We start from the raw sequence: 14,210 nt of genomic DNA, 5'->3' as shown, positions 1-14,210 counted from the left end.
TCCTCATTTTACGAGGAAGCTGCCAGAAGCGAAATGAAGAGCAAGACTGTTTTTTTTTTCGTCTTTTTTTTTTACTTTTTTATCTCGAAAAACCGAAACGACACGAGCGACTTTTGAACTCAAGAATAAAAAAAAAAGAGTCGAACTATTCGAAATAGAAACTTTCGAGATTCAAATTCGAATTTGTGCGCCCAATGATCGAACTCCGACCGGATCTCAATTGTTTAAAGATTCGGCTGTAAAGTAATTCAGAACGTCAAGGAATAAATTTAATGCAAAACTACATTTTTTGCGCAAACAGCAAATTTGCCTTCCTCTAACTCGTTTAATTTTACACACTTTGCTACTTTACTTTAATTCAAGTTCGAACTATAATCCGATATTAAATCTACAGCTTTGCGGAAATAAATTTTGCATTGTTCATTTAATTTTTATTATATGCATATATATTTCTACATGCTTTTTACATTAAACGTGAGATAAAACGTGAAAAATCAAAGGGTTAATTCGGAATTGTTCTCGTGCGGCACGTGCTCACAGTCATCCTCCTCGCCAATCGAGACGAGAGGTCAACGGTTTAACTTCGTTCACACAATTGCTCCGGATTAACGTCGTAATAAATCTCAATTAGGGTCGCTCCTACGCCACATTCGACCGCTCTAGGGGAGATTCGCAGATTTTCCCCCAACGTGTTGGTCCATCGGGGCTTTCTAATGACGTTTATTGAGAAGTAATCCCCGTGCGAGTCACGTGCGACATTTACATATACTATTTATGCGTTTACACAAGCTAGATTATCTTTTTCTGTAAATAAGAGTTCTTTCCGATGAATATTATTTTTTTCATGAATAAATAGATAGATAAATTATAAATTAAATCATATTATTTTCATATATAATGATATTTATTATCATTGTATTTTATGTAATGTATGTTTAATAAAATATTTTTATAAAAAAATATTTAATGTTTTAGAAATATTTTTAAGAATCTGCTAATAATATTCTGATAAATATTTTTATTAAATACACACAAAATTTTGATTATATTATTATTTAAATTATTTTTTTAAGTAAATTTGATTGTTTTGAAATAGGCTGTATAATAAAGGATAGTTTTAAAGATTTAAAAAATTTTTCTTTCTTTACTGTTTATTTTTTTAAAGATTAATCCCTTGTAGTTTTGATTCGTATCATATATGCGAGGTTTGGAAAATTTTATTAACCATCCATTTCATTTATACTATCACGCGTACGGCACTTGAGAATCTCTCAAAACGGATGTTAAATAAAGCGAGAGAGAGAAAGAAAAATTGATCCAAAGCAGATGCTCAGATCAGTTGATCTATCGAAGATCCTAAATCTTCTTTTACTCTCTGCTGCCTTTTTTCTTGTTTTTCAATATTCTATATTAATTTCGGCGGAAATTCACAAAGATAGTGTCATAAAATAATATTTCATATCGTCATTTGTGTATTAAAATTTTCCCCGAAATAATCGCCAAAGACGCAACGATTTACGCAACAAATTTTTAAACTTGCATTCGATCGAAATCGTATCCTCCGATGAGATACCGCAGGTAGTCATCGAAAGGATCCGCGATTCAAGAATCTTTTAGGACTCACCGGTGGCGCATATGCTGCCGATGATCCAGACGAAGCAAAGACCAGTGAGGAGGCTGCGTGTCCTCGCGGAGGTCGCCGCCGGTCGCCGCTCCATCCTCTCGCCGTTGACCTCACTTCACCACCACCTCCCTCCCTCTCTTTTTTTCCACCGTCGCCCGCTGCCACGCTCGTGACCGCCGTCGTCGCCGCGTAAGAAGCTCCGGAAGGAGCTACGCCAATCGCGACGGATCGCGGCGCGTCTTCGTTTCACGTACACTCGCGTCTCGCATTCCGCGATACTCGTGCTTCACTATTCACTATCTCCCTTCCGTTCTCCCGTCTTTCAGTCGAAACGCACGTTTTGACGGCTGTCCTTTCTTGCACTTTCCGGAAAGAAAAGAAGACGCGATTGAAACACGCTTTATAACGATACAAAAATTACGCCGCACCACCTATAACTTTGCTTCTGACTTCCGACCCCTTCCACCGTCTCTCACTACCGCGTTAAATTGTTTGTTTATTTTGTTCAAAGAAACAATTCACGCGGATTTGTCGCTTGCACCGCGACGAGCGCATTCCTCGCGATGCAACGCGCGTCGTCGTCGCTCTCGTGTTTTCCCCTCCTTCCCTCTCTACGCCAAGCTCGTGAGAATCCGCAGGAACGGGAGAGGGATCTATCGACCGAGATCGAACCGTCTTCCCCGTCTTTCTCATTCACCTTCTATCACCGTTCACCATCCTCGTCTCGGGCAGCCTTCGATCGTCGTCTAATCGACGCGATCACGAGATCGACGAGATATTCCCGAATGAATTCAATTTGCGTCTTTTAACGACGCATTCAAACACGCGTGTAGCTTACTTCACGCTGTATCAATAAAACGCATTATATAAACTTCGTACAGAGTCTCGCGGAAAAGATTCGCGCGAGATATCGCGATTTCTTCTTCGCCCCCCGGGAAGGTAAGCCGACGCGAACGCTCGCACATTCACCTGGTAACACCTGGCAACACCTGGCGAACACAACACCGTTAAATCGCTGGCGGGATTCCGCTGAAATTTCGTCATAACACAGTGAACACGCGCGAGGTAATCGAACACAAGCTCCCGAACGAGAATCGAGCTTTCTTTTTCTGCGTATAAATGCAACGGTATATCTTAACTTCGACCGTCTTAAATCCCAGCTTCGTTGATTACCGGGATGCACCGCGTCGCTCGGCGAGCGTGTTCGGGCGACGTTGAAACGTCAACTTGAAATCGCGTGCACGCGCATGCCCGTCCGAGATGAGACTGAGCGGCCAATCGCCGCCGAGCGTCGCGTGCGCTCGCTCGGCCGTTCTCGGTTATCCTCGGCTGCCCTCGGCCACGCTCGGTAGCGTTCGGCAATACGTCGGGAAACGGGCTTTATACCCGGTGAACAAGCGATAACCAATGAGATTTCGCTGCGACTAGGAATATCGGAGATTCCGCTAATTGAAAAAGTGGATTTAAACGGATCGTACTTTTTCGAAAAATCATGTCGTGATGTATCACCTGTTGAATATACAGAAAACTTGTACGGCGCGTGTAATCGCGCGAGATCTATGTTAAATAAAAAAAATATCTTAAATAAATATTTTTTAATTTAATTAAATTTTATTCAATAAATTGAAAAAATAATTGAATATAATTATAAAATAAAATTAATAAAATAGAAAACTATATAGATTAAAAACATGATTTGATAATGATTAACTTTTGTTTCAAGAATAAGATAAAAATGAAAGCATTTATTATAAATATCTTTTACATGTTATATTTAAAAATTACAAAAAAATTATTAAAAAAAATTAATTTAAGAAAAATACATAAAGATACTTCAATTATAATTTATTATTGCTGTAATATATAGAATGACAAATCATCACCCGTATAGCTAATAAATTTATAATATTGCTTCGGATTTTTAATCCACAATTATATATTTAGCACGGATATGCACCAATTGGCTGGTTTTATCGAAAAGTGAATCTGGCCATGTAATTTCTAAAATGGTTCTAAAATGGATCTAGTTGACGTTACTGCATAAAAAAATTGTTTAAAAAAATGATCTTTCGAAAAATGGCGGAAAAATGATCTCCCTCACAGGCTACTCTCTGGTATTATTCTATAATAGGGATATTGTAAACAAATTTTTTATATCCGGTTAATTTTCTTTTTGTTACGTTGGTACCGATTATCATTTGCTATGTATTTTATATATCTATGGTCCCGCCAATATGATATGACACTGGTTGCTCTCACCTCTTTTTTACCGCATATTGCACTTTTGCACATCACTTATTTGTGGTAGACTTATGTCTGTGCTATGTTACCATAATTTATGATGAAGAAAAAGAATATGTGATAAACATTGTGGAAAGTGTTTTATATTTTTGAAAATTTCTTGACGCCAATATTTGTGCAGTATATTAAGAGTGCTCCAATTTGTATATACCTCGCGTTTCGCGTTCGTCTGTAACAAGAATCTTGCATATAATTTCAGTTATTAGAGCATAATACATAATGACGACTCAGGAAAGTCAATTCGAGTGCGATGTGAATATTCACTTTGTTGTTCCGAATGATCAGGAGACTGAAAATGACTGCAGCGAGGAAATGTGGCAGGCGTTTAATGTACGTATATATTTTTATTTTTTTCTCTGTTTTCAACTTACTGCGCTTATTGTGTTTTTCTCTTCGCATTTTATTCTATATATGCGTATGTTTGCCTACGATTCGCTTTTTATATTGGAATTGAATTAAAATGAACAAATCTTTTTTCAAAATATGCAATAGAATCAGCAATTTTAATGTTTGTTATTTAACTGAAACAAAAAGAAATTCAAACAATTTATTTGAATTTGTATATGTACAGAAATTTAGAATTTGCTTTGTTCACTTAATATTTATAAATCAAAAACTTGAATTAAAAGGCCATGTCATAATATAAATATAAGCATCAGTATTGAAAATCAACATTGATCATAAAATGAATGTCAACATTAATTCATAATTAATATTGAATCAAAGCTGAGATCACAGAGATTAAACAGAAATGGAGCTTACATTCAAGATATATATTATAAAAAAGATTGAAATGTTATTTGCTTTGTTTCAATATTAAGTGTGATATTGATATTTATTTTATTGATTGATGTTAACTCATAACTTGTGCTTTTATTTATATTAAGACAATATAAATTTTACTGATCTAATAATATCTTTGTAATTACACTATCTACTGAAGAAGTTCCCAAAATATAAAATTGAAGCATCTGGAGTAGTATTATTTTAATATTATTTAATATGTATTATTATTAGATTTGACATGTTAATTTTTTAACTCTATATACACACGTGTCTAATCATAATTTAGCTTGAATTCACTGGCCTTTTATAATCCAAGTTTTTAATTTTTATCATTAAGCTTCTGTTTCTGCATGTTTACATTTCAATTTAAGATTTAAAATTTTATATGTCTATCTATATAAGATTTATATTTTTTAAACATATATAATCATATATTCTAATGAATTACAAATTATACAAATAATTAGTTAATTAAAAAATTTTATTTTGTTTACATTAGAAATGTTGCGAACTTAGCTTGGAACCAGAATGGGTTACCGAAAAGATTTGTGATAAAATAAAACCATCAAAAAACGATGTATTTATTATAGAAAAATTTAATGGTACTTTGTTTGAAAAGTTAAAAAATTTTAAATGCTCGTAAGTATACAAATAGCAAATTTGTACTATTATAAACAAATTTAAGATATAAATAAATAGTTGATATTTTTATCTTATAATAATAAATGCACATGTTATTTTAATGCTATATGAAGTAAAAAAGAGTTAAAAACATTTATATTTTTAATTTATATTTTAGCAGAATAGTATCGCCAAAGTGCCTACTTATCTGTTTTCTAAATGGAGAACCGATACCTGAAGGAAAGAGCCCAATATACACAACTGCTATGAGGGGAATGTGTATTTGTGTATCGGGTGTAACTCCAGAAATCAAAGTATAACTATCTTGATAGTTTTTACAAATAAACTATAATTATTTCAGGAGTTGCCAATTTCTAAGTTTTAATTGTTATTACAGAATCAGATACAAAAAAAAGTTGAATATATGGGAGGATTCTTCACAAAACAATTAAGAAGTTCTGTCACACATTTAATAGCAGACTCTGTGATGTCTGAAAAATACGAAGTATATATATATATATATACATACACACATATATTCATATATATATTTAATTATTCTTCATAATTTCTATTAAATTATATATGTATATAACACTAATTATATATGTATCATTATAATGCAATAATATGTTACTTGTTTAAACTCAAATATATTATTAAATATATATTAGGGATCTACATTTACATCTGTGGTAATCTCTCTTTTTTTAAGGGTGCTATAGAAATGAAAATACCAATCATGATGAAGGAATGGGTAGAAGCTGTTTGGGAACAAAATTTGAAGAAAATAACTCCGGCAAATGATCAGATTTTTGATAAATATAAATGTCCAGTGTTTAAGAATTTAATAGTTACTTCAACAAATCTTTCCAAATATCAGAAAGAAGAAATTAAACGTCTAATACATAATCATGGAGGTGTAAGTTAAATCTTACATTAATTACAGCCGAAAGTTAGCAATTAATTTGAATTACATTTATGTTTTGCAGATATTTATGGGTCCTCTTGATGGAACAAAAGTTCGAGTAGTTCTGGCCCCCGAAAATGGTCCGATGAGTGATAAACTAAAGTATGCTATGGATAACGATATCGCTTGTTTAAAACCCGATTGGGTGCATGAGAGTATTAAAGTAGGATATGCACTACCTTTCCACAATTTCATCATCAAATCTGTGAAAGCATGTTCAACACCAGAAAAATCGCATAGTATGTAATATATTGATAGAAAGCTATTTGTGTTAAATATATAAATAAAATTGTAATTTATTCGCGAATCGATTTATTGGGATTCCTTTTTATTTTTATTGCTGTTTTTTTATATTTATAATTTTTTAATAATTTTTATAAATGTAATTGATTTTTTACAATGAACAATACATAATAATATTAAACTATGTATGATGTTATATATGATGTAAAAATACTTTTTGGATAATTATAAATAATTGAACAAGAATGTATGTTTTGAAGATTATATATTATAATATATTATAATATATTAATATAATAAATAATTTATTAGTTTAATTAGATAATGGCTTGGAATAATAAATCTTTATATATTTTGCAGTTCGAGAAACACTTAACTGTTCTAATATCAGTTCTATACCACATGATAAATGTCATAATAATTATATAAACGAGACTTACAGTTCAACAATATCAAATTTCTCTACTGTGGATGCAATACAAAGTAATTTCTCTAACAGTAAGTCTTAATTACCAAATTTTTTTGTGTATACAGTATTTAATAATTTCTCTAACAGTAAATATTAATAAATTTTGTTTAAATGTTATTTTTGCGTTTTTTTCCATATTGATTTTAAATGCAAGTATTTGCTTTTTTTTGTGTAGATGCTATGTTAAACATATTGGATCGACTCAGTGAAGCGAAATCAGCTGGACCATTTCTGGACGGATGTAATGTAAAATCTTTTTTTATAATTCTTTTTTAGCACAAATTTTCCTCTCATTGTTTTAATTTTGCAATTAATGTCTTGTTTTTGCAGATTTACCTTGCTGGATTTCCAGCAAATATCAAGGATAAATTGAATAGAATATTTAATGTGGGTGGTGCGACACGTTTCGATGATATATCGGATACTGTGACACACGTAATTGTCTGCGATGAGAATAAAGCTTCTGCACAATTGAAAGCAATAAAATCGGGAGGTTTATGGTATAATAAAAAATAAGATTTTATTATCTATTTGCACTTTAATCCAAAGATTTAAAGATTTAAAAAGATTTTATTTTTAATTTTTTTAAATTAAAAGATATTCTTTTGAAAAAGTATATCTTAAATCTAAATAAGAGGACTGATATGGAGAGGTCTGGCCTCTCAAAATTGATTATACACTCTGAATAATTTATATATTTAATATTAATGATTAAATATATACTTTCTTTTTGGACTAATTAATTTTATTTCTATAGTTAAAATTTACAATTTTATTGTTTTGCACAGTCCTTACATATTGAACATAGAATGGCTAGAGGAAAGCATGAAACTGAAACGGCCTGCACCAGAAGATCGCTTTTTGTTTAAAGTAAAAAGCGAAACACCTAAGAAAAATAATGAGACGCCTGCTTCTCCGCTCAGTCAAAAGGTCAATATAAACATTTAAAGGAATTTAAAATTTATATTATTCTTAGGTTGTTGTAAAATGTCTTATTAAAACTATTTTCCCTTCTACAGCTATTTTTTTTTTTTGCAAAAAAAAGTTTGCGAGAAATAATCTTTTGAATTATATGTGAATTTTGCCTAATTATATAGTAAAAAATATGTAGAATATATTAATAAATATAACATACACGCAGACACATAAGATTTTTACATTGACAAATTGATATATTGACAAGAACTAATGTATATATTTGCGTGCTACTTCAGAATTTACAGATGTTGCAACGACCGAAGAGGCCACCTATACCACTTTTCAACCTAGAAAAAGAAGTTGAACTTGCAAATGAAAAAGATCATTCTGATCTTGTGCAGCAATATCTGCAGAAAACTAATGGTAATAATATGAATTGCCTTCTGATGTCTGTATAGATTGTGATACTCATTGTATGTGTATTTTATATATACAATATATATATATATATATATATATATATATATATATATATATATATATATTATTAATTAGAAAAGATAATTATTTTTCTGAAAAAATTTTTTTGTTTATAGATACTTTTTATTATAATTATAGATAATTGGATTGCCGAATATAGTGGCGCGAAACCTCGTACACCGAGTTTGCAGAATAAAGACGAAGGTAATTCGAATAATATCAGTGAAACTCGCTCGGATACCACGCAAATTAAAAATGCAGAAGACGAGAGTTCTGTGCCACTTAGTCAGAGCACAATAAACGAAAAGTTACTTAGAGGTATGATCAAAAATTTATACTTTTTTATTTTCATATTTCTTTCTTTTGAAAAGCAAATGAAATGACTATGTGGTCTATATATATATCTATATATGTTATAGTATAAAGTATGATTATACTCTCTATATTATAATGTTGAAATTGATGTTAGTTAATGGATGTTGTTATCAAGAGATGTGACAGTATATGTACATCTAGCATAATATTGTAAAAAGAAGAGAGAAAAACATTAAAGATTACCTCCATTTAAACTCCATTATTATTTTACAAAATGAATTAGATTTTTCTTCTGGAAATAAATGAAATTATATATAAATTCCTTATCTAAGACTATTTCTTAGAGAAAAGAAATGGCAATAGCAAAGAGATACATTTTAAAGATTTAACTGAATACAATGATATGTGCAGGCTTGGCATTCGTCGTGGCTGATTTCGATAACGAAGATAACAACGTGAAAGAAACGATCGAAATGTTAGGTGGACGCGTCGTCTCGAAAATGTACAGTGGTATTCCAGATTACGGCATCGTGCCTATACAAGGAGCATCTTTAAAACACACAGTCAACGAAATTGTGACTGATTTATTTATCGTATGTCTTTTATAAATTTTATTAGTTTTTTTTTTTAAGTTTTAACTTTATATCTTTTAAGAAGATATATATGAATATAAGACATTTTTCTTCTTATTAATATCTTATATTGATGAATCATTAAAATTGCTAATTTTCGGTTTGTTAACAGGAAGATTGCATAAATCAAGAGCGGATTGTCGATGTCATGTATTATCACAAGCCGTTCTCTATTAGAAAATCTTGTAGTCCACTGTCGGGATGTGTTATAACGATGAGCATGTATACCGGCACTGAACGAATGTACCTTTCAGCATTGGCTAAACAACTTGGCGCTATGTAATGTATATTTATCAATCTATGTAAAAAAAAAAATTCCGACATTGAATTTACTTAAGATGGATTAGAATTTACGATCGGTTCTGTTTTCGGGAGAGTAAAGTAGGCTTTTATTTTCTTATTACTGAAAAATTTGGATATGTTTGCGCCTGCTCATTAGTGTACTTTCTGTTATGCTGACTACATGTTGATCAACAATTCAGATGTACTAATCAGTCATTGAAGATACAAAGTCGGAAAGTTGAGTGATCCTATAAGCAAGTATGAAAATATATATTAATTCGTAATTATCAGATGTCAAGATATGTTTGCGCGAAAAGCTAATAAGGAAAAGAATACGTACGGCAGCACGCATCTCGTTTGTCCAACCCCAGAAGGGAATAAATACAATGCAGCTGTAAGATGGAAACTGCCAGCTGTCACTGCTGATTGGCTGAAAACCTGTGCTGAGCAATTAACACTTGTAGACGAAACTCCATTTCTCGTCGGAGAAACAATAGGTAATTGATTTATATATATATAAATTGATTTATATATATATATATATATATATATAAATCATATATATATTATATATAAATTGATTTATATATATATATATATATATATATATATATATATATATATATATATATATATACATATCAATTATTCTATACATGCTCTATTATTTCTAAAATTTCTTTTCTTTTTGAAATCTGATCTAATACAGAATATATGCGATAAATTTCGAATTGCGAACAGATTTCTGATCTTTTCAATTTATTTTTCAATCTCTGTTATCGTTAACTTATTTGTTAAAAAAGCGCCAGATAGATCGAATATCAATATGAGCGAAGCAACTCTCCAACAAACTCTGGCGAATGTTTGCGAAAATAGGACAAACCTGGCAGAAGAGATCACAACGCGGACTATCCTTACACCGAAGCGCCATTTACCTCAAATCACGGTATTTACAGTATTATATTAATATTTCATTTATAACATCTATATATATTATATTATAATATGTAACTTAATAAAAAATACAATGTGAGATGTCAAAGCAGATCAAGTCAAATCAAATATGTTCATGAAAATTCGGCTTATTAATACTAGAGTCTAAAATTATTTTGCTTCAACAAACTACAAGATTCATATTTAAAATTATAATTTTAATAACATTATACAGGATATAATCTCCATCGAAACTACTCCATTAGTGAATAAGAGACTTAGTGCTGTAATGAACCAAAGCCCAAAGTCTCCATTTCACGTGTCTACTCCAGACTCTCCATATGGACAGATTTTTAAATCTAATCCATCACCAGAAACGCGAAAAGGATGGGTCAAATGGGTAGACAATTTCCCTGATTTGCAAGTGACGGAACCACCTTTAAAACGACGCGCGCCTAGCACTGTGAGTATTATTCTTTCGCGATTTCTGATTATACATTCAAATTAATAAAGTATATTTATTAAGATATAATTAAGAATTGCATTTGCAGCCACTCTCAGAGTTAAAGAGACAGTTGTGGGAGAAATTGAAGAATGCAGATCAATCTGAAAAAGTAAGATGTAAATATTTAAAAATCAAAGTGTAATCTTGATTCAATATATCATGGGACTGGATAAATTTGTAACACTAGAATAAATCTAGTCACAATCTCGATTGTTTCAATTAACTCTATATATTAAATTATCAGAAAGATGCATCAAATGAAACCACAATGAGACCGAATGATGATTCTTTCGAGAAAAGAGCTGACGAGGAAAAAGTGAATCAGTTTAGCAAAGATACTACTTCAACTCCCGAGCCTATTAACCGAAGACTAGATTTCGACGACAAAAATAGTCCAGTGTCAAATAAGTCCAGTAATGAAATAAATATGTACGTTTCGATTTGTTTCAAATAATTGGAATATAATAAGAATAAAATATAGATAAGAGTAAAATATATATGTAATAATAATATGTATGTATTTATGTATATATATATATGTACACATAACATACATACATACATACATACATACATACATACATACATACATACATACATACATACATATATACATATATGTATATTATTATTATTATTATTATTATTATTATTACATTGATGAGATTAAATTTGAATCTTATAATAAAAACAGGCAAATAGCGAAATTGGATCAAATGCTTCAACAAACGCGTACTCCTGAAAATAGATATTCGTTATCTGGAGAAAGTGCAAAGAAATACAAAGAAGTTCCTGATGACATACAAAAATGTGAGTATTCATTGTGAATACTTATTATCAGATTGCAGAAACAATACTTCCAATTTCATATTATATTCTGTATCATTGATTTATTAATCATTTTACAAATAGGTATAATAAAAGACTCGCAACCTATCGACGCTATTGTATGGGAAGATCCAAATCATCCAAAGCGGGTATGTGAATTAATAGCCTATGTATTTTTTTTCTCTAAATAATTTCGAATAAAAAACCCTATTCTAGTCAGATGCATTTTAATACTTTCGCGCTTGAAATGTAATGAATAAGATTTTAAGATAGCTTATAATACGATTAAAAATATAAAAGACCGAGGTTTAAAAAAATTGCAAATGCATGACATGATTTAACTTTTTTAATTTAACAACAAATTATAACTTTTGACATTTGATAAATTTTTGCTTACATAGTTTTTAATTTACAGCTAACTTTAGATAAACAAACAAGTGGAAATATCCATGGCGATATGATCGAGGAACATACTGACAGTGATATTACCGAACATCAACTACCAATAATACGACGGTTTATGCTCTCGGGTATAAAGGTATAACATTTTTGAGCAGATATGTTGTTTTAATCTAATATGTTGTGATCACATGTCAATATATTTTAATAGGATAAGGCAGTGTGCGAACAAGTGATACAGGATCTTGGTGGAGACGTGTCGACGGATTCAAAATACGATAATAGCGCCACGCATCTTTTATGCATCAGGCTCTCCAGAAATGAAAAGATGCTCGGTAGCATAGCTGCCGGAAAATGGCTTTTACATATTTCATATCTACGTGATTGTGAACAAGAAGGCAGATTTCTCGACGTTAGTATATCTGTTAAATATATTATAAGTTCAACAGAAATAACTTAACTTAATAGTATATTTTTCGATCAATTAAGAATTCATTTTTTTCAACAAATTGAAAATTGAAGCAGATGATCATTTATTGCAAAATAAAGTACTTACATCTTGTCTATCAATGCAGACATTTTCGAGACATGCAAAAATATTATTCGACGTAAAATGTCAAAATTAAATATAGGGATATTTTTAATGATAAAAATTAGAATTCATTGAACAAAGTAACATTTAGACAATTGCGGTTTTTTGATTCTTTAAGCTAAATGCTAATTTCGAATATAGTACAGTTAAATTTCTCTTGATTTAAAATCAGGATGAAACAAATTTTCTATATTTGCAATTTTCAGTCAATTTTGCTCATTTCACTATTCTCTATTCTGGAATGCGTACAAATTTTAGGAAGAAAAATATGAATGGGGTAATCCGAAAAGCGAAGATACGATCCCAGAACCGAACGGTATGATCGAGCAAGCAATCGCGGCCGCAGCTTATAAGTGGCGGCAGAGATTGCAAAAGGAACTAGACGGCCCGTTTTCCAACATGGTAGCACTACTAATGGTATCCGAGGATAAGCACGATCAGTTCAAGAGACTCATCGAAGCCGGTGGCGGTTCGGTAACACAAGCGAGGTAAATATTCACCAATATTTATAAAAAAAGAATTCTATTATGTGCATTATCGTGCACATCTTTGATTTGAATACAGACCGCCATATGATGCCAGTTCGTGCGGACGCAGGATCACGCATTGTTTCGTCAATGTGAAACAGGTAAATAGTACTCACTTTCTAAAATATATTATTCGAAATGCAATTTGGCTAAAATAGGTTAATGGCTTTTTTCTCTTTAATAATTTTGCCAATATTAAAAAAATGAATATATAATCTATATACATATTATATATATATATATATATATATATATATATATATATACATATATATATATATATAAAATTCGAAAGATTGATTATATATATGATATAGATATATATATGAACGCGCCGATTTGAATGATAAAAATGCTGATTACACTATAGTATACATATATATTTATATATGTAATTGCTCTTTTTTTGCGAAAAGAATATATATTATTATTATTATTTGTAAATACAGCTGAATCAACCAGTAGACTGGGCTATGCTGGCTAGCAAGGGTATCCTTTGCTTTTTGCCGCAGTATCTCAGCGATTGCTTATTGGCGGAGGAGCCGCTGAATCCACGAGATTGCGTACTTCCGGAATTTAAGAAATATCTAACGTTACTGCCCAAATAGTCAGATTGGGATTACAATCACATTTAAATTTAGTAATGTGAAAATATCAACGGCATTGTAAAATATATACATTACAACATAGTGTACATAGCGAATTCAGTGGATATAAACTGATACCTCAATCAAAACAAATCACTGAAATAAAGATTTTTTTTTAATCAAATGACTGCTCGGTAG

The 14,210-nt window shown here is 30.9% G+C and overlaps 2 protein-coding genes across 6 annotated transcripts in view; one reads left to right on the top strand and one right to left on the bottom strand.

Annotated features, from left to right (window-relative positions):
- LOC126851448 (protein sidekick) overlaps positions 1 to 2,872 on the bottom strand; it is a 35,945-nt gene extending 33,073 nt beyond the window's left edge. For both annotated transcript variants that reach the window (XM_050595429.1, XM_050595427.1), the window contains exon 1: positions 1,625 to 2,872. In XM_050595429.1, the coding sequence (XP_050451386.1) occupies positions 1,625 to 1,718 (94 nt within the window). In that variant the 5' untranslated portion in view covers positions 1,719 to 2,872. The remainder of the gene's footprint in view (positions 1 to 1,624) is intronic.
- Positions 2,873 to 3,856: 984 nt separating this feature from the next.
- On the top strand, positions 3,857 to 14,167 carry LOC126851454 (DNA topoisomerase 2-binding protein 1-A). Of its 4 annotated transcripts, none has more exons than XM_050595452.1 (26): positions 3,857 to 4,255; positions 5,211 to 5,350; positions 5,514 to 5,646; positions 5,730 to 5,837; positions 6,048 to 6,254; positions 6,325 to 6,541; positions 6,906 to 7,043; positions 7,190 to 7,260; positions 7,345 to 7,514; positions 7,803 to 7,944; positions 8,229 to 8,355; positions 8,551 to 8,730; positions 9,139 to 9,320; positions 9,472 to 9,638; positions 9,933 to 10,138; positions 10,445 to 10,587; positions 10,810 to 11,037; positions 11,126 to 11,188; positions 11,324 to 11,508; positions 11,774 to 11,889; positions 11,992 to 12,056; positions 12,323 to 12,445; positions 12,518 to 12,718; positions 13,157 to 13,386; positions 13,463 to 13,526; positions 13,875 to 14,167. In XM_050595452.1, exons 1-26 carry the CDS (start codon positions 4,145 to 4,147, stop codon positions 14,031 to 14,033), a joined length of 3,876 nt encoding a protein of 1,291 aa, XP_050451409.1. In that variant the 5' UTR covers positions 3,857 to 4,144; the 3' UTR covers positions 14,034 to 14,167. The 4 variants fall into 4 exon arrangements, with proteins under 4 accessions (XP_050451409.1, XP_050451407.1, XP_050451408.1 ...); XM_050595450.1 differs by having other exon boundaries at positions 13,451 to 13,526; XM_050595451.1 differs by having other exon boundaries at positions 5,511 to 5,646.
- The last annotated feature ends 43 nt before the right edge of the window (positions 14,168 to 14,210 follow it).

Source organism: Cataglyphis hispanica, chromosome 8 (genome assembly GCF_021464435.1).
Source record: "Cataglyphis hispanica isolate Lineage 1 chromosome 8, ULB_Chis1_1.0, whole genome shotgun sequence".
NCBI lineage: Eukaryota > Metazoa > Arthropoda > Insecta > Hymenoptera > Formicidae > Cataglyphis > Cataglyphis hispanica.
The sequence above is the reverse complement of the archived record's forward strand: the minus strand, read 5'-3'. Positions and strand labels throughout refer to the sequence as shown.

Bases quoted from the DNA above. Each gene is read 5' to 3' on its own strand.
- LOC126851454 (XM_050595449.1), top strand. From the start codon at position 4,145: ATGACGACTCAGGAAAGTCAATTCGAGTGCGATGTGAATATTCACTTT. The intron at 11,509-11,773 runs GTACGTTTCGAT...TAATAAAAACAG, and splicing joins TCCAGTAATGAAATAAATAT to GCAAATAGCGAAATTGGATC. The intron at 12,446-12,517 runs GTATAACATTTT...ATATTTTAATAG, and splicing joins TTATGCTCTCGGGTATAAAG to GATAAGGCAGTGTGCGAACA.